General features: G+C 44.1%; 1 protein-coding gene across 7 annotated transcripts in view; it reads right to left on the bottom strand.

Annotated features, from left to right (window-relative positions):
- TTC23 (tetratricopeptide repeat domain 23) overlaps positions 1-25,799 on the bottom strand; it is a 105,062-nt gene that overhangs the window by 22,273 nt on the left and 56,990 nt on the right. For all 7 annotated transcript variants that reach the window (XM_086711434.1, XM_086711433.1, XM_086711436.1 and 4 more), the window contains one exon: positions 12,080-12,185. In XM_086711434.1, coding sequence (XP_086567560.1) covers positions 12,080-12,185 — 106 coding nt within the window. The remainder of the gene's footprint in view (positions 1-12,079; positions 12,186-25,799) is intronic.

Genomic DNA, 25,799 nt, shown 5'->3' with positions numbered 1-25,799 from the left:
ACCATTAATTCTTCCTCTAACTCTGGTTGCTGCTCACTGAGGTTAGGGCTCCGAGGGTCCACTTATTTTAATGGACTCTGTTATCTTAGAACATAATTTTACAGCATTAAAATTCTGCAAAATATGGCTGACACGCTGCTAAAGAAAGAAACTCAACCATTCCAAACACATAAACATACTGGTTATAATACAAGGAAAATATTTTAAATATTTGCCAATCTTGAAAGCAAGAAAGGGAAAACCTCAGGTATGATAAATGAAGAAGGAACCAGAAGCCAGAACGGTGAGTGGGCATTGAAGCTGAGTGGACCGTGAGGGTGTTAGAAAAAAAAGGTATAGTCTGTAAGGGCTAAAGTTTTATAAGCCTGAGGACTGGTGATGAGGCCTGAGGACTGTGTATGGTAGGAAGATGGAATGAAGCTTGCTACCAAAAGCCAAATTCTTCTGTGATAGGCAGAATTTAGGAGGACAACTCTGTCTAATCCCTCCCCTGTGACATGGGTGGAACTTGCAGATATGAGGAGATATTATTCCTTTGATGAGGTTATGCGATATACCACAGTTGACTTTAAGAAAGTGAGATTATCCCTTGGGTTTAACCTAATCACCCAAGGCCTTGAAAAGGAGAGTTTTCTTTAGTTGGTAGCAGAAAAGGCAGCCAGAGACATTCAGAACATAAGGGGGATTTGACATGAAGGTCCTCCATTGGTGAGATGGAAGGAACTATGGTGTAAGGACCCAAGAGTGGCCTGTGGGAGCCAAGAGAGGCCCCTGGCCAATAGCCAGCAAGAAAATGGGGACTTCAGTCCTAAAACCGCAAGGAACTGAATTCTGCTAATGACAGAAATGAGTTTGGAAAAGTATCCCCATGCCCCAGATGAGAATGCAGCAGGCCGACAGCTTGATTTTAGCTTGAGCAGAGAAGCCAGCCTTACTGTGCTAGACTTCTGACCGACAGAACCGAATTGATAAATGGGTTTAAGCAATCAAAATTTGTTATGCGGCAAAAGAAAACTAATACGGTCAGGAATCCCTACAAATGGAGTGAAGAGCAATCGCAATGGTCCAGAGGCCATCCGTGGCTGCAGAAATGGCATCTGAAACTGAGACACCGTACAGGGGGCATCCACATGGGTGAGGCCTGAATCTGCATCACCTACTTGGTCTGGAAATTCTGAACCAAGAAATTAACTAGAAACTAGTCTGTAACTGGAGAAATTATAGGGTTCCAGCATAGGGGTCAGCAAACTCATTCTGTAAAGGACAAGATGGTAAATATTTTAGGCTTTCAGAGCCATATGGTTGCTATCTCTGCTATTCAACTCTGCTGTTGAGGCACAAAAGCTTCCACAGACAATACATAAATGAATGAGCATGGCTGTGTGCCAAGAAAACTTTATTTACAAATACAAGGGGGCAAGCTGGATTTGGACCACTGACCCCTGCTCTAGCAGAGGGAAAAGTGATATCTTCCTCTTCCAGGAACATGGGACTCCCAATGAAGTGCCTGCTGGAGATGACCTCATGGTGACACATGACAAGCACATTTTTGCCAGAATAGACTATGACCCACGTATACAGTGGTCTACTTGACATTTCCACTTGGAAATCTCATGTGTATTGTGTGGTGCAAAGACCTACGAGTGAAAAGATAAAATATAACCCTTTACTTCTTTACTTTTCCTCCATATTTGGTTATCACCTCTAATTTTGTATTTGTGCTACCTCCCTATTTTTTTGATTAGACCAGCTAGCATATTATCTATTTTAATACCTTTTCCAAAGAATCAGCCCTTGAATTCACTTTTCTCATACTGTGTTGTGAGTGCCAGGTGCTTCCAAAGAGGCCTCTATGAGGACAGCACTCCAGAACTCACAGAGGAGCGATAACTGGGTCGCCTGTGCAGACAGGGTGGTTGTTCCTGAGTCAGCACAGCGAGTGGCAAAGAGGGCAGGCTCCAGAGGTCAGAGGTTGCCTGGCTCTGCTCCCTTCTAGCTGGGTGCCTCACATGGTTGACCTCAGTCTCCTCATCTGAAAAAGGGGAACATAACGCTAGTGCCTCCTTTATAGGGTTATTGTCAGGAGTAAATGAGTTAATGCATACAAACAACTGAAGACACGCCTAACACCTAGTCAGTGCTCAATAAATGGTAATCATTTTAACTTAGGGACAGCTTTGAGGGTCGTGGTTATGGACCTCTGCTGCCCATGCTAGGGTGACCAGCAGGCACACCGGAAGCACAGGTGGACTTATTAAAAGGACGGGAGCACTATGAAAGTGGTCACAGGTGTAGAATACTGGGCTCATCTCATGTGCACCGGATGTGTGGCCCTGCACACCACGAGAGCTCTGGGAACACCCGAAGTTCATGCTGAGAATGTTGGGGGTCTCAAGAAATGATTCAAGTACACTCCATGTGATATGTTTTAGAAAGGAGAGAAGCCAACCCTTGCGAAATGTAGTCTACCGAACCCTGTCAACGTAAGGAAAAGATAGGTCTGAGAACAAGTAAGTTTCATTTATCTGCAAGATTTACTTTGCTTGGAGCCTAGGCAGTTGCCAGACCGAAGCAGGAATTCTGCTGTGAGGTGATGCCTCTGATTTCAGTCCTAGCTGCCCCCAGAGTTTGTAGCTATAGACAGAAGTTAATTGAACTGGAGCCCCCTGTTCCTTTCTTTCAGTGAGGGTCTGCTAGACCAGCAGGGGGATGATTTCTAGAGTATTTACTCAGAATTTTCTCTTGGTAGGAGAAAATTCTACCAAGCAGAAAATCTCTTTACTAGTAGCTGACTCATGGGAGAAAGCATTACAGATTTAATGCTCAAACTAAGCATTAATTTTGGCTACTTTGATAATCTGATGACAGCAAATTAGTGAGGATGATGTGGCATTTATTTTGTTGATTTTAAAAGCATAACAGAGATGAACATTCCATGTCTAAAAATTAACAACGATATTCCAGAGCGGAGTACTCCTGATATTTTAATTTTCTGTCTAATTGGGAATTAACCAAAGAATGTAACTGAGCCTTTAAGAGTTCTTTTTTGGGGCGCCTGGGTGGCTTAGTTGGTTAAGCGTCAACTCTTGATTTGAGCTCAGGTCATGATCTCGTGGTTCATGAGATTGAGACCCATGTCTGGCTCTGCATTGAGCCCGCTTGGGATTCTCTTTCTCCCTCTCTCTCTGCCCCTCCCCTGCTCACATGCGCTTCTCTCAAACTAATAAACTAAAAAAAAGTAAAAAAAAAAAAAAAAAAAAAAAAAGGTAGAGATCTTTCTGAGTCTCAGCCTTGTTCTCCTGAGATGAGCTCTTACTATGAAGACTGGCAGATATAAAGAGCGTAGGAAGGAGTTGGGGCTGAACAAGGAGGGACTGAGTTTCAGAGCCTGGGCTTTGGCAGAAGTGGTACCATGCTCAGATACAGGAGGAGGCAAAATGGATGGGAAACATTTCCCTCCCCTTCCTGGTAAGGAACTGGACATAGGAGGACACAGCTGTGCTTGATTCCTTTCTGGCCCCTTTCCTGTAATGTCCTCCCACCTCTCAGTATCCCTTCCCCCAGCAGTCACACGCTGACCGACTGCCTCCCCTAAAAGCCTCAGCTGGCTTCCTAGACCTGAGTGCCACATGCTCCTTTCCCTTAGTGTAGTTGATCTCACAGAGATGCTGGGAGAGAGGGAGCTGCCTGGTCTAACGCAAACTAGTGCATAAATGGCTCAACCTCTACCTCAGGGAGATGTATTCATATTTCCCCAAAGAGGATGCTTGTTAGCACATATAGGTCTCTGGAAGAGGGGATGAAAGTGAGAGAAGAAGGAAGGGAGGGGTGGAGGGGGAAGGAATGTATTACTGAAACGAAGGCAGTGTGGTTACTAGCGAACGAAAGCGAGGTGTTCAGCTGGGGATGTCAGAGGCGGACTCTGCCTGGAAATCTGCCCTCTGAGGTTGCTGCTGCCCTTCCTGTATTTCGGAGTCCTCAGCTTCTCTAAAGGTCCAGGCTTTTCCCATTTCTGTTCCTGCAAGGCCTCTAGTCCAAGGGGAGGAGGGGGAGGGGAAGGGTTCCCCAACTGCCATTGTCACAGAGAAGTTGTCACACATCAGGCATCATGTCAGTGGCCTTGTAGATCACAACAGCCTTGCAACTCAGGAACAGAGGAAGGGGTAGGGCATCCACTGTGGGTGCCTTCCCAGTCTATAAATTTGAAACTACTTTTATATTTACCTGGGATATAGGAAAACTCCCTTTACTACAAGATCCTGATGTAGTTCTCTCACCCCTCCGACCCCCACGTTAGCTTTCTGAACTGTGAACCGCATGATCTTTGAGAGGAGAGCAAATCTATCCTGTCACTACAGCTAAGGAGTGACTCCCTGATGAGCAGAGTTTCCTCTCCTGGGGGACGAGTGACAGCAGGATTTCCAGCGAGATCGAAGATCGAGCAGGGTGGGGAGATGCCATGTCCCAGCATGGGCCTTGTGCCCTGAAGCCAGATTTTCAGAAAGCCAGCGATTTGCAGCTCTCTCACAGTGGCCGCCCCCAATTTTAAAAACCTCTTCTAGAATCATCTGCAACCTGATGCCGGTGGCCTTGGCAGAAGATGAGGTCATTTTCTAAAGCACAGAAGCATGACTTAACTTGTAAATCTGAGCCCTGGTGGCACAGGTGTTCCAAGGCCACGAGTCTTCTCCCGTTTCCACCCCAACACAATGTTCAGGCTGTCTGTGGGTTAGAGCGAGGGAGGAAGTGTGGCCTGCCTGCTGGGCAGGGGACTCAATGTCTCCCAGAGGCCCTGTCAGACTCTGTTCTGTCTCTGTGTTCTTATACAGGCAAAAGAAAACCAGGCTTCATTCAAAGAGCAAGAGGAATGCGGGGTTACAGTTTGACACGCTGGAGGTTAGGAGGCTTTTAATTAAAACAAATTCCAGTCACCCTGGGCTCATTTTCTTGAGGCTGTCCTAAGGCAAGAGCTGAACAGTGAGGACAGCTTTCATTAAGAGGGAGGCCTGCATGTACAATGTGACAATTATCTTTTGTAACAGTCTTGGAAAATAGTCTGTACTCTGTACTAACTGCAAAAGTATTAAGGACCGCAGGGAATGTAGCCTGGCGTTAACCCAGAGGAGCTCCATCACCCAGCAAACAAACAGACTGGACCAATTTGGGGTCCTGTTGGGGCTGTTGGGGCTGCCTTGGTCTCTGCACAGGCAGCTGCCCTGAGGCTACCTCCCAGCCCTGAGGGGTGGGAGGTGGGAAGGGTGGCCTGAGGACACATGAAGCCCAAGTCATGCTCTCTCCTCACCTCAAGGCCTTCTGTGGTCCACACTAAAGACTCTCTCTTGGAAGAACACTTCCACAGGCCCTGGACATGGCTTCTTGGAGCAGCAGACCTGCTGCTCAGTAGCCATATGATCCCCAGGAAGTCCAAGGTCATTCTGAGGAGAAGGTCTGCCTTAGTAGTGTGAGGTGACCAAGATGGCGGCAGGCTGGGCGGGGCTTCTGTGGGAGAGCAAACATGAAGTGCCTGCACAGTGCCAGGCACCTATGGGCCCAGTAAAGGGCTCCGTCACCATGGGGATCTGCCTGCCTCCAATATCCTTACCACCAGGAAGCTGACCCCATCTCTACCTCCCCACCACTCACTGTCCCACCCAGTAGTGGTCAGGTATCCAGCAGCTTCTAGCCCCAGTTACTTGTCTTGGTTGAAGTATATATTTTCCATAAGCTGCCCTAAAAACCCTTTTTGAAGCCAAGTCAGGGTATTAAAAACATAGGCATTTCTGAGAAGTTCTGCACACAAATTATTAGCCAGTATAGGAGTGAAAAACTGTATATCACAGAGGCACGTACTTCATCTTTCCTAGCAGAGGAATGACGCCATAGGCTTTGTTCTCAGACACAAAGATGGAAGGCAGTTTGTAAGCAAAGCTTGATGAGGTTTCAGTGTGCGCAAGGTTGTCTCTTTGGGAAGAGAGACCAACAGCATGGACTTGGAGAGAGGAAGAGGCCATCTCTTCTGATCCTCTGCCAACCCTGCAGCCCCCACCTGTCTGTCCTCTGGGCTCCCTGGACCTCTGGGGACAATGCCACTCACTCTCCAGTTCTGGGGCCGTGGTTAAGTAGGCAGTGTCTGGCCTCTGTCTAAGCCTTGCTTTGTCCCTAGCTTGCAGAATGAGTCTGGACATGTCCTGGACCTCAGACATGTGGTCCAGGATGGCACACTGGATGGCATGTGCTCTGAGGTGCCTTCCAGAGGTTTCTGAGAAAGGGCCCTACTAATGATGGTGGGAAACAGGATAAGGGTTCTTCTCTGTCCTTACCCACCACTTTCTTTCTGCAGCTTCCCCTTCCTTTAGAGCACACAGCAGGCGTGGATGCTGATACCTGCTTATGGAGCTCAAGGCAGGCCAGGATCAGGCTGGCTGCGCATTTTGTAACAAGAAATGGACTCTGCATCGGACCGACGAAGGGTCTGTCGGAGCACACGGGGCTTGAGGGCGACTAGGGAGGCTGAGGAGGATGGGAGAGAGTGGGTGGGTGTGGCCAGCTGTGGTTTACACCCATTTCCATCAGCAGGGCTGCACCCCAAACCCCACTTTGGAGGCCTCTGGTTGGAGGTGGGGCAAGGGCAACAGCAGGGGCTGCCGAGGGGGACCACGGGAAGATGAAGGACACCTGACTGTGGCTACTCTCGGGTGGCCACGTTACCTATCAGGAGTCCACTGGCACTGGGCATATGTGTATTCCAGAGCCTGTCTGACTTCTTGTCTCTGCGGGACACACAGGGCCCAAGGGGCATCCATAACCCAGGAATGCGGGGCAGGGAGTGGGCTGCAGGTGGGGTGGGACCCAGCAGAGGGGCAGGCTGACAAGGTGGGCCACAGGAGGAAGAGTCGAGAAAAGGGAGGATCAGGTAGGTGGATAAAACAGGAGACTGCATCAAGATACAGTGCCCAGCTTCAGACACTTGTATATTTTATGTCTACTGTGCAAATGTGGGGAGAGCCTAGCACAAGGGGGCAGCAGGAAGATGGACATATTTGCGCATGGGGAATTGTATCTTGGGAATGCACCCCATGCTCATGAGTCTGATTCATATGGCCAGGAATCCCACCCCCTGCCCCTGAGACTCTAGTGGGACAGAACCCCTTCCACTGTGCTGTGTCCGGACCCTACAGAGCCCAGGCTGCAGACGGAGCCACTTCCAAACAAGGCCGCCTGTGCTCAGCAGGCTCTGCCTCTCAAAGGTTTACACCGAAATGTACTTGGCTTCCACCCATTTCATTTTAATATCCTTTAGGAGAAGAGTTATAAACACAAGGCCAATGCCCTGAACACTTCGCAGGGTTGGGAGAGCTGTTAATACCAAGTTTGTCTATGGCTGCTCCGGGAAGCAGGCCAGGCTCAGGTTAGTGACATTCCAGGAGCCTGAATTGGAAGTCCTTATGCAATCGCAATCCTTCGTGACTTCTAGGGCAGTTTTGTCTGCATAAGGAATGCAGGAAAGGCACAGAGCAAAGGGATTAGCTGGAGCATGGAGCCTGAAACACGCTAGCTTCCTGGCCAGTGGCGTTTCGTTTGTCAGAGGGCAATGCCTTCCATGGGCATTTAGCAAGCAGGCTACGGAGAATCCCCAGATGAGAAATGTTTCTCATTAATGATTCTTTAAAAAAAAACAAACAAAAAAAAAGTGTGCTCTGCACAGACAGGTTTAAGCACAGGAAAGCAGAGCTGTGGTCCCCATGCATGTGGATTTCTTTAGCATTTGGTAGACCATGTGGGTTTGCTCCCAGGGGATCTGGCTGGGATTTCTGAACTAAAAGTGACTAATGTCCAGGTCACAGTCCTGCCACCCTGGGTGAAAGCCAGCCAGTGTGTGTGTGTGTGTGTGTGTGTGTGTGTGTGTGTGTGTGTGTATTTGGGGGGGATTGGTATCCCCTTACTTGTCAGACAAGATGAGTACCAAATGCTCCCCTTTCTTTCTTCTTGCTAGAGGCAGCAGAGGCCTGGGGAACCCCCAGCCCTGGGTGGGTTCCCTTCTTTCCCACTGTGGGGGGACTGGACTGAGAGGGGGTAACAGAGATGACATGAGAACCAGGCACCCTGAAAGACAGTGGGACTGTGGCTCCTGGCTGGGTGGGGACCAGTTCACTCCAGCTTCCAAAGGGAAGCTGGTTCCATTCATGTAACATGGGCCCCCTCAGCCCACGCCGCACTTAGGCACCGTGGGTAAAAGCCAGAACAAACTCTGTGTCTCAAAATGCCGAATGGTCAGTTCACTCTCCACGGCCTTTTGCACGTTTTGCCACCGAGAGAACAAGGATTCTGACAGCAGTTTTCAAACAGGTTAACACATTAGGAATAGCTTGGGGTTTCTCCGTGCTTGTATTCATTCCTGATGTGCCCATTTAGATGGCCTTTTGAGGCCTTAGAGACCAGGGCGGGTGCTCGTCTCTGCACCTGTCCTAGGGCTTCATGGTGTTGCCTGACAAGCAGCTGTTCTGATCCTGCAGTTCCACTGCCAACCCCACTTAGCGCTGACTCCCCTTTAAGGCTGCGGTAAACTTTCTTCCTAAAGGCATCAAGGTGATGGCCATTTCAAGTCTCCTCTGATTAGAGAAGGGCGTGTCTAGGAGCACCCCACAGAGTGATAGGGGCTGTGGTCTTTCTGGGTAGAGCAATGAGTTCAGAGAATAGAGACTGATGGAATTTGCAGGTATGGAGAGCTGGCTGTGTTAGCTCATTTGCAGAATGGGAGGTCACATCCCGCCTTCAGGCTTATTAAAAGGATTAAATGAGCACGTGTATGAGAGTTCCAGCACCTGCACACAAGGCAAGCTCAATTCCCACTACTGTTGTCACTAACATTACTCTTACCATGATTCCTGCCGCCTCTGAGCTCCTGAGGCTCTGCGCCCTATGTTTCTAGCAACCAATCCCCTAAAGCTCAAGCAGAAGTAAGCCCCTTCCCTAATCTCTATTGCATCTTCAATTGTATCTCCCTGCTCCTGGGGGGAACTTTTCTTCCATCTTTACACTCTTCCTATATTTCAAATTCTGACCAGCAAGTCAGTTTGTGGGGTTCAGGCCACCAGAGGCAGAGGGGAGGTGCTAAAAGCCTGTGCGTACTCCTGGACTGGCCCCTTCCCACTGGCTCTCCAAATCCATCTTTCTGCGTGCCTCCGCTCTTCCCATGTCCTCTGTCCCAAATGCCATAGGCTCTTCCGTAGACCTAAGTGGGGAGGGGCAAGGAAGAAAAGGGAGCATGTGCAGTGTCAGTCCTTACAATGTAACATGGAGGTCAAGAGCCTAGGTTCAAATCTGCTACTCCCTGGATATGTGCTCTTGGGGCAATTACTTAATCTCTCCGTTTCTCCATCAGAAACTGGAAATACTTACATCAACCTCACAATGTTGTGAGGGTTAATTGAGTTAATAAATGTAACTGGTTAGGGGTGCCTGGGTGGCTCAGTCGGTTAAGCATCTGACTCTTGGTTTCGGCTTGGGTCATGATCTCATGGTTTATGGGATCGAGCCCCAAGTCCAGCTCTGTGCTGGCCGCATGGAGCCTGCTTGGGATTCTCTCTCCCTCTCTCTCTCTGCCCTTCCCGACTCATGCTCTCTCCCTGTCTTGCAAAATAAATAAATAAAAATTTTTAAAGAAGTGTAACTGATTAGAACCATGCCAGTATGCACTGTGTAAGCATTAGCTATTATTACTATTATTACTGTGTGAGGTCATCTAAGTCTCACAGATCTTATTAAATGTATCAAGTAGGTATTATTGTCATTCTCAATTTATAGTACCCATGCTATATTTAGACTAAAAAATGTAATATATATGTGTGTGTGTGTGTGTGTGTGTGTGTGTGTGTATTTGGATTCTGTGATTCTGTAAACCATGCAAAACAGAGTGGCCTAACTTTGCAGCTACAGGAAAAAAAAAACATTTCAGGACACAATTTCTATGGTCCTCACCCAATCCATACATTTATTAACTAGCTGAGATGCTGGTGAACCAGAATCCCTCTAGGCAAAGAGGCCTTAGTTTCCTGAGCTGGAAACTCTTCCTCTTTTCTCTGGGCCTTAGTTTCCTCTAGCTGTTTGGTATTCTCTAGGGAATAGACTCCCGCCACCCCCACCTCATCAGTTTAAATGCTCAGAACCCTCCAGTTGTCTTAACCCATGAGCCTGAGGAAAACAGGAAGGTTCTGACAACCATTCATTATACGCACGCTCTCCAGGTCAGAAGTTACATGTGTTTTGCCCTCACACTTGCTTTGCCTGATCAGAGCCTGAAACATGTTTGAGTTGGTTACCAACAATTACACAGAAAAACCTAGATTTCTGCCTTCTCTTGAAAAACAGATCTGCCCTCTAAGCCTGCCTTCTACATGACAGTAACGGGCTGGAGCTGTAACAGCTGCTCACTTTCAATAGCACATGGGATTCTCCAGTTTGCCACAGTCCTCACACTTTGTGTTGTCTCTCTCGTATTACGACCAACAGTAGCTGCCATTTCTGATTAGGCTTGCTGCTCCTACTGTATCGTAATAGCTATCTATTTTGCTCACACTGCTTGTGTGGTTCCTATAGGCACTTAGATTTGTGGCTCCTGCCAGCATAGGAATTTCCATCAAATGTGTGTTTGCATCTTAACTGTCTTAATAGTTGGGAATGGAAGATTCTCTTCCCCTATTAAAGGAATGTTGGGGTGCCTGGATGGCTCAGTTGGTTGAGCGCTGGACTTTGGCTCAGGTCATGATCTCACGGTTTTGAGTTTGAGCCCCGTGTCGGACTCTGTGCTGACAGCTCAGAGCCTGGAGCCTGCTATGATTCCATGTTTCCCTCTCTCTCTGCCCCTCCCATACTTGTGCTTGCTCTCCCTCTGTCTCTCAAAGGAAAAAAAAAAACCAACAACATAAAAAATTTGAAAAAAAAAATAAAGTAATGTTAAGCACCAGAAAGCTGGTCAAAAAACTGTTGACCCTTTGAAGGTTTTGAAGCCGATTGTTATATATGGTGTGTTCCAAAAAGAGAGGATCAGAAAGTTTGCCTGCCTTCTCTATCTGTAGATACGCTGCTCCAGCTCCAAAAAGGTGCTCAAAGCTCCAGGAAGCCAGAATGAGGGGTCTGTAAGGTAGGATGGACAGATGGATAAACCCTGATATCCCCTTCACCAGTTCCTCCCTGACTGGAGCCCCTGCCTGGCCCAGAAATCTCTACGCACCAGGCTGCTCATTTTGGTATTCCCTTCATCTCCGCCTACCCTCCAGCTAGAAGCCTCTGCCTTCTAGCCCAGCTCTGCCCCCTGAATCCCAACTATTCCGGATCTCCATTTTAGGCTTGCTGGCACGTTGGACCTTATTTTACTACAGTAGATCATTATTTTTTACCTGATATTTTGCAATATACCCCTAGGTCTCCTTTATGAGTTATACTCTGTTTCTGAATATTCTGACCAAAAATAAGCCACCAGAATGCATGTTCCCCATCACTAGAGGCATACTGTATGCTCTGAGTCTAGAATGGCAGATTAAAGAACTCCCCAAGCTCACCGCTCTACCTATCACATGGGGCTAAGAAAAACCATATGACTCATAAATGGCAACTTCCTCTTGGACTCCTGAAACCATTAAAGTTCATCCTGATTGAAAGCTCTGTCCTGTGAAAGTCTGTAGGCTGGGGTTCCAACAGGCCTGATCTATCTGTTGCCACAGTAGCTCCACAGCAATCTTTAAAAATAGATCACCTCTGAAAGTAGAGCAGATTTCCCTGTAAGCCCAGCGTGGATTCTCTGGGGGCTCTTCACAGCTCTGCTTGGATGAAGATTCGCCGTATTTGAAAGTAAAAGGTTAGAGAAAAGCTAAACAGGACAGAAAGCAGAGAACTCTGGTGAAAGTAACACAGGGGCACAGCTCAGGACCACCACATAAAGCTGCCAAAGCTCTCCAGGGGGGCCTGTGTCACAGGTCCATCCACCTGTTCACCCATCCTAAAGGCAGCTGGTTCACAGACCCGTGTGCGGGACGGGCAGGGCGCAGGCAAGGTGCGACGCCCACAGAAGGTTTCCGCTCACCGTGGTGTTCAATCCCCCCGGAAGCGACGACAGCGCGGGCGACCAAATGTGCAGAGACTGCTGCCTCTTCTTGAGAGGGGTTTCTGCTCAGCACGATGTGATGCGCCTGTCACCCGGGAAAGAAGAAACAGGATTGTTTACATGCTTGGCGGCAGCAATAGGGAACTAACTGTTCTTGGAGCGATAAGCAGAAAGCCAAGGAACTTTCTAGCAAGCTAGACAATATGATTTGTGTGGAAGCACAGTCAATTCTCAGGAGACCTAGATTTTAAAAGCATTGGGCTGTGGACAGAGAAAGCCCTGAAGGCTGAGTCCGGATGGCTCAAAGCTGTGGCCAGGGCGGATCACTAAGTAAATCATTTAAGTCTATGCTGCTGTGAGTGCAGTGTCAGCTGAGGATGGGCGGGGGGTGGAGGGGGGGGGGCGGTTGGCGAGCGGAGGAGGGTTTCAAGAAGGAAGGAGATGGGTTAAAAAGTGCCAGTGCTCTGCACAGGAAGTGGGCGAGCCCAGCCCCCTGCCCCAGCTCAGCCCAAAGGGGGCCCTTGCTCAGATGTCAGTAGCCTCCCCAGTGCCTGATCTACCAAGCCCACCTCCCTGCGCCTTCTTCAACTGGCCCATGGGGCTATCTGAACACAGAAAAGAGCTCAGTTCCTTAAAAATAAAGCCCAATTGAAAATTCTTTGAGAGAGAGAGAAAAAAAAAAAAAACCCTATGATCCCATGAATATAAATAGTAACAATCCTCCCAAAATAAAATACAAAACACGTCTCTCCAAATAAAAAAGATATAACATAAAGAATAAAAGAGAAAATAAAGTTACTACTCATCCGACAACATTTAAAGTTTTTAAAAATGCTATTAGTAACAGGTTCACATTCATTCAGTAAACAGACCCTTACCGATCACCTATGACGGGAGAGGCCAGGACCAGAAAGGGTGGGCAGTACAGAAAGGGACAGGAACTGAACCTGATGTCCTACAGTGCACTAACACCAGGTGGCAGGTGGTTTGCAATTAATTGCCAAAAGGGTGACAGAAATACTAAAATACCATGAGTTAAAGGGAGAAACACCAGACTGGGATAGGCCAAGACATATTAACAGCAGTTAAGATTTCTTTCTCAGGTGTAGTATCAATTTTAATTTTCTTAACAATTTTTGTTGCCTGTGTTTTGTAGACGAGAGAGCTGAGGTTGAGGAGCAGGTGATATCTTGCCCAAGATACCTCATGGCTGAGAGAAAATGGAGATAAGATTCTGACTTTGATACTCGGACTCCCTCCCAGGGCGAGAACGCTGCCCTTCCTCCCTGCCCTGGTGCTTGTTGGCAGACATCACTAACTGATGCCTGCACACTCCCCAGAGGTGCCGATTCTTTCAGCCTCCAGGAGCTATGACTAATCCGTGGGAGCTGGCTAGGAGATAAAGCCACACCATCAGAACTTCCTAGTCCAGACCAAGCAGTGAGGCAGCAAAGCCATAGGGACTTGGTCCTCTGATGACCAGCTGAATGCATTTGTCAGTTGGTAATCAGGGTGGATTCTAGACTCTCATCTCATTGATCATATGTTAAAATCAGCTGAGGTATTAGCTCTAGACTTTTTATGATAGGGGCTATTCCAAACCAAGATTGCTAGCAATAACTTTTATTGTTGTGTTAAAACAATCAGAATTTCATGTTTGTAAATGCGAACAATATCCTTTGTTTTAAAACTACTTTCCTTATTACAGGATGTAAATAAATGGAACAAGTAGTTTTGGCAACACCCCAATTAGTCATTATCCTCAATTTGGCCCGAAGATCTGGCTTGAAATGCTTTCCAATAATGCACACTCCAAAAAGTAAAGACAATTGGAGCCATTGGAGCCACAGGGATAGTCAAAGCATCACATGTTCAGGAATTTGGAGAGAGGAAGAGAGGAAAATCTGCCCATCCCAATTGCAAACTGAATCATGTTTACTTTGTGTTTTCTCCTGCTTAACGATCTTTAGGATCCACCATAGAGGAGAGCGCCCTGTGATGCTAGAAAAGATTTAACTCATATTGTTACAAAGACTTTTAACTCACAGTACTTTAGATTTATTCAAATTCAAATTCAAAAAGATTTCATATTTTGTTTCCACTCAATATTATAATATAAGGCAATGTAAAAGATATACGTCTATCAAAATGATTCCTTTTCTTTTTACTTATTTAATTATTTATTTGGGGAGGGGAGAGAGAGAGAGAGAGGCAGAGAGAGAGAGAGAGGAAGAGAGAGAATCCCAAACAGGCTCCGAGCTGCCAGCGCAGACCCTGATGCAGGGCTCAAACTCACCAACTGTGAGATCAAGACCTGAGTCAAAGTCAGATGCTCAACCAACTGAGCCACCAGGCACCCCTTTTTCTTTTTCTTTTTTTTAATGTTTATTTATTTATTTTGAGAGAGAGAGAGATGGAACATGAGTGGGGGAGGGGCAGATAGAGAGCTTGAGAGAGAATCCTAAGCAGGCTCCATGCTGTCAGCACAGAGCCCAACAAGGGGCTCGATTCCACGAACCAGGAGATCATGACCTGAGCCGAAATCAAGAGCCAGATGCTCAATGGACTGAACCACCCAGACACCGCTATCAAAATTATTTTCAATTCATATGAATAATTACATGTTCTGAAAGTTCTGTATGTTGCCTTTTGCCTTTGGAGACAGGAAGCAAAATTTTCTGAGAGCAAAAATGCTCACAATATCAAGAAAGTGGATCCTGAGAGCTTAAGGGCATCCGAATTTCACAAAAATCTTCGTAACCTCAACATTTTTCTGTGTGAGATACTAATATAAGCAACCATTTATTATTCATTATTCACTTCAGAAACTCAATCCTTGGTCTAATTTATATTTGATGTTCATGAAACTCCCAAAAACCATACGCTGGTTTAACATTGCGGTGAGGGAAGGAAAAGGGAACCATGATGTTAAAAATGTGCAAGGTTAGCATCTCATTGATTCAGTAAAATTAAATTTAGTTTAATTTAATTCAGTCCTATTCAATTTACCTTAATTTTTAAATGCTTTTTACATGCCACATTGTGTCCCTCATCAGACTCGGGGCCTTATTATAGCTTATCTGGTCCTGCCTTCATCACGTCCAAGCAATTTCTAGCCCTCTATCCACTCTCCCCATTCTCACTATCCAGTCGGCCCCTCCTGCTGTCCCTTCCCTTCTTGACCAACTTGGAGTTCACCATCTATCACTGTTGATACCAAAAATGCCCTCAACTTCACTGAAGCATTATTTGAAATGGTGAAAAAGGGGGAATCATCTAAATAACCACCAGAAGCGGAATGAATATATTGTGGTTTATTCATACAATGACTGAACTCTACCTAGTACATTAACAAAGTAACATTTCAGAAACATACCAATGAGTGGAAAAGTAATTTATAAGAGGATGTAAACATCATGGGACCAGTGAGTTTCAAGTTTCTCTTTTGAAGCAAAAAAACAAAAACAAAAACAACACAAAAAACAACAACAAAAAAATCCTTTTGTTCCAGATTGTTTTGCACACTGTCTTACTGAAGCAGATGGAGAGGGTCTAGAAGCTCACTCAGCTGTGCCCACCCAGCTTCCTCCAAAAGACCCTCCATGGAACATGAGGGCTCAGGGTGATGCAGATCGAGAACCACAGATCCACATGGTATAGGAGGCTGCCTTAGGGAGTAGGTACAAAGGCAGTTGAAAAGCTAGTGATTAGATTACCCAATTTTCCAAATTAAACCACTGTTCACAATTCTGGAACAACACTCTGCTTGCTAAGAGAATATAAATACCCCTGTTATATGCATCTGAGAGCATTTAAGGACTAGTTGTTAGTGTTAACAGAATTATAGGAGCCATGCTTGCCTCTCCTGGCTTTATGCAGGAGCCCAAGTAATGGGCCCCGCTGGGGATCTGTGCTTGACTGCATTCACTCCTTATTATTTATTAATCTCCCAGGGCTCAGATTTCTCCTCCCGTTCTTTGTTGTTTTCAGTATCTTACGGTTATATATTTATCAGTTGTCATCTTGGAGCTGAGAGGGAGTGTTTAATATTCCTAAATCTCCTGAGTCGTTAACATGTGGTACTGGGTTAAAAACAAAAACAAAAACGCAACCTTTAATATCTCATACTGAGCAAGGTCATTAATTGAAAAACCTCAGTCATAAGATCAACCACCCTCAAGCCCTGCCAAGGTCCAGAGCAGAAGGCTGCGCTTGGGCCCTCCTGAGCATTTCCGGGGGAAACCACTGAGTCCACAGAGCCAATCCAGCTGTCAATAGACACAGCCAGAGCTACAGCTGGCAGACTCTTATCTGACTGAGGCTGTCCCCTTGGATTTGTGAAATGTGTAATAGTTCTTGAACAGAAAACTTGATGACTAGTAAGAAGGATGTTTCTATTTATGCAGGCAGACCCCATCATGTGAATACTCAACTTAAGACATGCAATGCTCTGACTGCAGGCCCCAAGCTCTTCACAGGAGACAGGGATAGATTTTTTTTCCCCCATTTGGTAAACAACTAGGAGGATCACTGACTCAGAGGGAAATCTCTTCTCCTGCAGCAAAGTGGAGAGTCCACAAAGAGCTAAAGGTGCATTCGTGGACCTAAACTGAGTCTATTTACCCTGGAGACAAAAACATTCGTGGGGAATGCAGCTCAGCAGCCGTCAGGATCTTTGTACTTGAGGGCTAGCACTAGAGAGGGACACTGGGAGGGTGGGAACTAACCTTGAGTAAGCACCTACTTTGGCCAGACGTGGTGCTATGCAGATTACATACACCAGCTCGCTTAATCTCAGAATCACTGGTGAGGGTGATGTTAACACCCCAATTTATAGATGGGGAAATGAAGCCCTCAGGAGATAAAGCAACTGACCGAAGGTCATATAGAGGGCTCAATGGCAGGACAGGGATTCAGACTAAGGCCTGTGATTCCAAATTGTATCCTGCTCTAGTCTAACATCTGGTTTTTTAAGAAAGTAGAAGTTACAGAAAGAGGATCTTCTAGTCAGCGTAATGAAGTATTATTTAAGAGTCAGAGAAATAGTTGCTAAGTAGTAGATTCGGCTCAGAGGTTGAATGGGCTGGCTAGGTGGAGGGTGAGCCACTGATACGTGGGTCTCGAAGCAGCTTCTGAAAACGAACTGTACGGGGACACCAGAGTGGGGAGTCGGGCAGTGGCTGATGGATGGAGCAAGATGTTAAGGTGCCTTCTACCGAGGGTCTGTGTTTTTCTGCTTTGGTTCAAATTAGTGCTTTAATTCAACAGAAGCTCAAGTCCTCTTGTCACTGTGAGGTGTGAGTTTGCTGTGTTTCTCTTATAACTGACCAGCTGTGCGGCTACGTAGCTCTCCCTCTTGGCCTTGCCAGAGCAGACCATGCAATCTTCAGCTTTGGGCTGATGCCCTTGTACAAGACAGGGTCATATTGCAGCCCAGGGTTGCCGCTTCCTTTCCTCTCCAGTCTCTGGCCAGGAAGGAAGCCTCTCAAGGCCACCCACACCACAGGGGCCTGGGGCAGCTGGAGGGCCTTGGCTAAGAGAAAGATGTTGCTGGGACTCTCTGGGGGGCGTAGATGAAAGGGAAGTCCCTGGGTGCCGAGGGCATTCCAAAACCGAGTTCTGAGGGCCCCAGACTAAGCTAGTTTCTTTTAATAGTCAGAGAGAGTACTCAGTGGCAGCTCTCCAGTCGTCAATTTTAGCTCCTCCGAAGGGCTGGGGAGAAAAGGCCCTACTCTCTGTAAGGGTCAGCACCAAAATAGATATGTTGGGAACTTCAATTTTCATCCTCTCTTGGTTGGAAGCGTGTGTTTTCTTAAAATGTAACTAGATTTTTAGATTGTGAGAGTAATATCGGTATATAATTTTGAAAAATCCTAAGTGGTAAGTTAAAATGCCTCTCTCCCTTCTGTCTATAAGCCTCACCCTCTTCTCCCGATCCCGTCTGACTCCTTGGAGTTATCACTATCAAGTTCCCTGTGTATCCCAGAGATATTGATATGCTTATACAAACATACACACATATAGGCCCATGTTTTTGTTTTTGTTTTTTAAGTAGGCTCCATGCCTAGTGTGGAGCCTAATGTGGGGCTTGAACTCACAACCCTGAGACCAAGACTTGAGTTGAGATCAAGAGTCTTAACCTACTGAGCCACCCAGGTGCCCCTATAGGGGCATGTTCTTAAACACACCCATGCATAGACACGCATGTGCAATCGTAACCTGACGCTGCCCTGCTTCCCTCCCCCAGCCCAGCTTCATCTGCCACCACCCTTCTGGGCTCTGCCATGATGGCTCCTCTGCCCTCTCCTCAATCTTCGGGGTGTCTCACTATCAGTCCTCGGGCTGCTCTGTTGGGAGCTCTCACAGCACCCAGTCCTGCTCCCTGTGTGCACATCACGGTCGCCATTTTACATTCATCTGTGGGACTATTCAGCTAAGGTCTCTGTCACTCTCTAGGCTGCTCCTCCATCACCGTCCCAGGGCCAACCACTGTGCCTGGCACATTGTAGGGTCTAGCCGGTTGTCAACTGAAGAAACATTCTGATACACATCTGCCATTTAAAAAATAATAATGCACTTTTGGCATCTTTAATGTCAGAATATACACATTGATCTCATTCTTTCTGTGGTTCTATGGTGTTCCATCACGTGGATACACCACAACCTCCTAACTGGTCTCCTATTGATGGATGTTAAGAGCATTTCTAATTTCTAAGGGCTCGCTATTACCCTATAAAATTGGAGAGGGAATATCAAATGGTTTCCCCCAAAGTGGTGCCAATCCCCACTCCTTCTAGCGGTGTATGAGGATGACTGCTTTCCAGTACCTTTGCCATCATGGGGTATCATCAAACTTTTTTTATTTTGCTCACAGCTAGGTGAAAAATGGCATCTCCTGAGTGAAAGTGCATTTCTTTAATAACAAAGGATGCTGAAGATCATTTTTGTATTGTTATTGGCCATTTGTATTTTCTCTTCTGTAAGCTGACCATTCCTGTCTTTTGCCCTTATTTCTATTGAGTTGACTTTTTCATTTTATAAGAATTCTTTCTATATCTCCTCTCTTTGCTATTTATTTTTTGACTGTGATATTTTGTCACAGAGAAGTTTTTTTTTTGCTGTCAAATTCATCAATTTTTGTTTCTTTTTTCTTTCTTGTCTTCCTGTCTCTCTATCTATAGCCACATGTACATATGCAGAGGGAAGATGCTACAAATGTCAACACCAACTCCTTCTGGGAGGGGAGGCCTGGATAACTTGTAACTCGTTTCTTCGTATTTGTCTACATGGCTTGATTTTTTAGAATATAAAGAGTATTTTATTTTATATTATTTATGAGAGAGAGAGCACAAGTGGGGGAGAGGGGCAGAGGGGGAGAGAGAGAATCTTAAGCAGGCTCCATGCTCAGTGCAGAGCCCAACTAGGGGCTCAATCTCACGACCCTGGGATCATGACCTGAGCCGATTCAAGAGTGTCATACACGCTCGACCGACTGAGCCACCCAGGTGCCCCTTCATTATCATTTTTATAAAAAATAGTGACTTAAAAAGAAAGAGTACAACTCCTGGATTTATGTCACCCTTAGAAAACTTTTATGATGCATAGAATCATAATCGCATTCTGCATCTTTTCTAATTTTAAACATGAAAGGCTAGTATTTTCAGAGATTTTGAAAATTACAAATAGTGCATTATAGCAAATACACAGCAGTTAACCAGAATTGATCGGAAGCGTTGCCAATTGCTGTGTTGTCTGAACCCGGTCGGAGACCTGTGCGAGCACCTACGAGCCATCACGTCAGCCTGGCCAAGGCTGATAACTTGCCCAGAGGAACCTGAAGCTAGATTTTCTGACCTCAAAGTTTTTGGGAGAGGGACTGATAAATTAGTTCATTATACTTTGTAAATCGAGCTTCCCCCCAAATTTGGGGGCTACTGACTGAGTGGCAGAGCTGCCCTGAAATTTGAAAAGAAAGGCAATTCAACTGTCAGAGATGGAAAACAAAACTGAAGCTAGTGGTGTTAATTTATGCCCCTTGAAAACACACACCCACAAACATTCTCACTGAAATGAAATCCTGCCATTTTTCTTTTGGGTAAGAAAACAAGGGTCTATTGCCAAAATCTGCCATGAGTAGTTTCAGAAACAATCACGCCAGCATGGTTTCTCACAGACCCCTGAGGCAGGGTGCCTAGAACGGCTAGTTCGCCAGTCCCTGGGACCACTGCCTTCCCAGTGTGGTGGCTCTGTGAGGCTTGCTAATTTTCTCCACTCTAATGGGTTAGTTCCTAAAATACTTTGGAACTTGTCGACACTCTACAGAAAATAAAAGGTCTTTTCTTTCTGGGCGTTTCTCTCACTCCAAAGGAATGAACAGTGAAAAACTAGAGGGAAAATAACAAAACCCCTTTTCTTTGTGTACATAATAAATGGCTTTTAGGCCAGGGCTCCCCTGGAGAGCTGCAGCCACACTGTACCTTTCTGTGTCTAGGTAAAGCTCTTAAAGAAATGAGGAGCCTTGATAAATGTTTGATAATTACCATTAATAAATAAAAGTAGCTTACACTGGCATCATGCCTAATGGTTCACAAAGCACTTTCTATTTTGAACCTTTGAGCAGTTCTGTGAAGTGGATAGGATCTTTTGTAGGATTGGGTTTTTTCTTTCTTCTTTTGAGAGGTTAAATGACTTGTATAATCAAACAGCTGGCAAACAGAAGAATTGGGACTCCCACTCAGATTTTCTGACTTCACATCCAGTGCTGTTTCAACTTCACAAAGCTATCTCTTTAATAATGATTGGTAAGTATTTATTTAAACACTCTCTAATCTTTATTAACCTCAAGAATAAACAACAATAAAAGTCACCTATTAAACTTTACGAGTATTATAAAAATGAGTGAAGTACTCTAGAACTCCAATACAGAGCTCTCCTTCTAATTTAGATTCAAAATCCAAATGTAATGAAAGGAAAGGTTGAAAACATTAAAGCATTAAGAAAGCTTTTGCATGGCAAAAAAGCATTATGAATCCACAAAAATATATTACAGCTAATAAATGAGATCAGCATGGCCGTACCATGCAAAGTCAACATCCTATTTGTATTTCTACATGCTAGCAATGAACAGTAGGGAAAGGAAATTTAGAAAACACTTCTGTTTCTAAGAGCATCAAAATGAACAAAATACTTGGGAATAAAGCTCCCAAAAGAATTATAAAACTTATACTGCAAAATATGGTTGAAAGAAACTAGGAAAGAACAAAGTAAATAGAGATATCCTATGTTCATGTATTGAAAGCCTTAATATTGTGAAGATGTCAACACTTCCCACTTGAAATACAGATTCAGTGCTCTCTCTATCAAAATACCATCTGTTTTTTTTCCCAGAAATTGATAAACTTATCCTAAAATTCATATACAAATGTAAGGAAGCCAGAATAGTCAAAACAATCTTGGAAAAAATGTAAGAGTTGGAGATGTCATACTTATGGATTTCAAAACTTACCATAAAACTTGTAGATGAATGTGCATAGTTGCATTATTCATAGTATCCACAAGCTTACTACAAAACAACAGTAATTGGGAGTGTGGTGCTACCATAAGGATAGACATAGAGGTCAATGGAATAGAAAAAAAAATCCAGAAATAAACCTTTACATTTATGATCAATTGAGTTTGACATGGGTACCAAGATAATTGAATGGTGACAAGATGACCCTTTTAATAAATGGTACTAGGACAACTAGATATTCACATGCAAAAGAATGAAGACAGAGCCCTATTTTATATCCTATAAAAAATTAACTCAAAATGGATCAAAGACCTAAATGTAAAAACTAAAACTATAAAACTCTTAAAAGGAAACAGATACAAGCCTTCATGAACTTGGACTAGGCAATGGTTTCTTAGACGTGAGACCAAAAGAAAAAAAGGATAAATCAGACTTCACTGAAACTAAAAATCTTTGTGCTTCAGAGGATGCAATCAAGAAAGTGACAAGACAACACACAGAACAGGAGAAAATATTTACACATCATGCATCTGATATCTAGTATCCAGTATGAAGGACTCTTGTAAGTCAACAATAAAAAGACAAATAACCCTATAAAAAATGGGCAAAGGATTTGAATAGACATTTCTCCAGAGAAGAAGTACAAATAGCCACATACCTATAAACAGATGCAGAATATCATGAGTCATCAGAGAAATTCAAATCAAAAGCATGGTGAGATATTACTCCACAGTTACCAAGATGGTTGAAATAAAAAAGACATAATAACGAGTGTTGGTGAGGATGTGAAGAAAATAGAATCCTCATGCATTGCTAGTGGGAATAGCAAGAGGCTGAGGCTGCTTTGGAAAACAGCTTGGTGGTTCCTTGGAAAGTTAAATATTGGGTACCGTAGAACCCAGAAATTCCACTCCTAGTCTTATAGCCAAGAGAACTGAAAACATATATCCATATAAAAACTTGCACATGAATGTTCATAGAAGCATTGTTCATTACCTCCATAGAGTGGAAACAACCCAAACATCCATCAGCTGATGAAGAGATAAACAAATGTGGTCTACCTGTATAACAAAATACTAGTCAGCCATTAAAAGGGAATGAACTACTCATATCTGCTAAGCACGGATGAACTTTGAAAGCGACATATCAGATTAAAGAAGTCAGACACAAAAGGCCATATATTATAGGATTCTATTTATAGGAAATGTCTATAATAGCCTAATCCATAGAGATACAATGGAGATTGGTTGTTGCCAGGGGATGAGGGACAGAAGAAATAAGGAGAGTAACTCCCAATGAATGCAGGTTTCTTTTGAGGTGATCAAAATATTCTGCTGCGGTGTCTGGGTGGCGCAGTTGGTTAAGTGTCTGACTCTTGATCTCAGCTCAGGTCATGATCTCATGGTTCCTGAGTTCAAGCCCTGCCTTGGGCTCTGCGCTGATGATGCAGAGCCAGCTTGGGATTCTGTCTCTCCTTCTCTCTGCCCTTTCCCCACTTGTGCTCTCTCTCTTTCTCTCTCTCAAAATAAATAAACAAACTTAAAAAAAAGAAAGAAATGTTCTGCAATTAGCGGTAATGCTTACACAACTCTATGAATATAATAAAACCACTAAATTGCACACCTTAAAAGGGTGACCTTCATGGTATATGACATCTCAATAGAAACACTATGAACAAAATAAAACACGAGTGACAAATTGGGTGAAAAGACTTCTAATATATGTCACAGATTAAAGGGCGATACGTGGGGTATGTAAAGACTTTTAACAGTTAAGGGAAACTGAATAAAATAAACTAGAATAAAAATTCTATTAAAAAGTAGACAAATGGTATGAAAAGAAAATTCACAAAAAATGTATTAAGAAGATCCATTGAACCTATGAAATGATATTTAATTCCATTTTGCAGATTAAACCTATACTGAGATGTCCCTTCTCACCTACTTGATAGGAAGTAATTCAAAGTCTTGACAATACTCTCCTTTGGAAGAGGCTGTCAGGAAACAAACGCACTCAGACATTGCTGGCAGGAGCAGAAATAGTAGAAGCCCAATGAAAGGCAATATCCCGTAAAACTATCAACACATGTTTGCTCCCTCTGACTGAGCAGTCCCACTTCTAGGAATTTACCCTGAAGATACGACTGCAACAATATAAAAATATGTGTGTGTAAGATTATTCATTACAACATTACTTATAATTACAAAATATAGGAAACTATCTAAATGCCCAAACAGAAAACTATTTGAGCAAAACACACTAGGTGCCTAAAACGGGATATTATATTTTTGCACAAATGAATGAACTGCTATAAAGTGATTTCCAAGATACGGTGTTAAGTGAAAAAAGCGAACACACACGCAACAAGTAAATAACTTGGTGGGAGGAGGAAGGGACATTCGTAACAGGAGAATGTCAACTGATAAACGAATGGAAAGTCATGAATCTGCAACCACCACAGTAAAGACTGGTTTGGGAAAGATTCATCAATGCTAAGTGTAGAGAAAATTTGCAAAGGAGTGGGATATTTACATGGTCTTAAAAATGCCTCTCTGCAGAATGCTTATTGGCTGCAAGGAGAAAAATAGTTATTATACAGGGAAGAATCACTGTGATAAGGTGATGAATTTAATGTCACTAATGAAGGACAGGTAGACATCATGTGCCTCCTGAGGCAATACCCTAAGAAATACAATATCCTTTATAGTATCCTAGCAGGGCATGCATTGTCAAATTTAGTCACAAGAAAATATCAGATGAACCCAAACTAAGGTACAAATGACTGGCCCATAGTCTTCAAAAATTTCAATGTCAAAGGAGACAAAGACAAGCTGAGAAACCATTCTAGATTAAAGACCAGACGCATAACAACTAAATGAATACAAAAACATAAGGGGCCGTATTGGGACAACTGACAAAATAGAATATGGCCTGTACCAACATGAACATTCCTGAATTTGATAACTGTACTGCGATTACATAAGAGAATACCCTTGTTAAGTACTCAGGGATAAAAGGACATGGTATATTCAAATATTTTCAGATGATTACAAAATGTAAATAGTTACCACTCTGTGCATATATGTACATGTCTGTGTGTGTGTATGTCTATATAAATAGATAGAATGAATATGACAAAGTACTTTAAAATGGTGAATCTGGGTCCTACAGACAAGAGGCATTACCTAATCCATTTTCCCTTCACATAGTACTAAGGGTTCCTAGGAGTGGGAAGACCTAATACACTGGAAAGTAGCACTTACATTTGAATCCCTTTGATGATCCCTGCCTTTAGAAATTCCAATTTCTTTCAGCCAGTGTTTCCTAAACTATGGCCCAGGCAACACTAGTGTGTCTGGAGATGTATTTGACCCTCATTTGCATTCACAATCCACATTAAGATTTTTAATGCACTGTATGTAAAACCATGTCTTAGGGACATCTGTTTAATTTTAACTTAATAGTTCTCAAATTTATTTAACCACAGACATCTTTTCTAGGAAGACCTATGAATTTCTATGAATTCTTGTGAGGTGCTAGTATCCTATGGAACACAGTTTGGAAAATGCTTTTCTAAACCAAACTCAAGTTTTTGGCATTGAATACTGTTAGGTCTTAGAAGCCACCTATCTTTCATTCCAGTGAATTTTGTTACTGGTAATGACCCTTGCTGGGGGACTCTGAGCCTATTATTACTTGATGTCTTTGAAATTTAGAAGCTGGTATAGCAAAGATTGCACTGAGATTTTAAGGGCAGATCTGGATATAATCAGGAAACATTTAGGAAAACTGAATTAAGAAAAACATTTTAAATTAAATTTGAGCCTCTATTCTACAATGTGGGAGTAGAATAGTGTAAAAGAGTTGGCAAGGTTGCTGTGAAACTGGTTCAACAAAGAACAAAGCAAAACCCACTTTTGGTGGTGAGGTAAATCAACGTAACCTCAGAATGTCAATCTGAAGCAAGAACTATAAAATATTCACATCTTTTCTCCTAGTGGTTTCATTTCTGGAACTTTATACCAGCAAATAATCAAAGAAAAAAACATTTTGTCTAAGAATATTCAGAATAGGGGCACCTGGGTGGCTCAGTCAGTCCAGCATCCAACTCTTGGTTTGGGCTTAGGTCATGATCTCAAGGTTCATGGGTTCAAGCCCCAAGTTGACTCTGCGTTGACAGTGCGGAGC

Source organism: Puma concolor, chromosome B3 (assembly GCF_028749965.1).
Source record: "Puma concolor isolate L17-30 chromosome B3, mPumCon1.1.hap2, whole genome shotgun sequence".
Lineage (NCBI taxonomy): Eukaryota > Metazoa > Chordata > Mammalia > Carnivora > Felidae > Puma > Puma concolor.
This window is presented reverse-complemented; position numbering and strand designations above follow the sequence as displayed.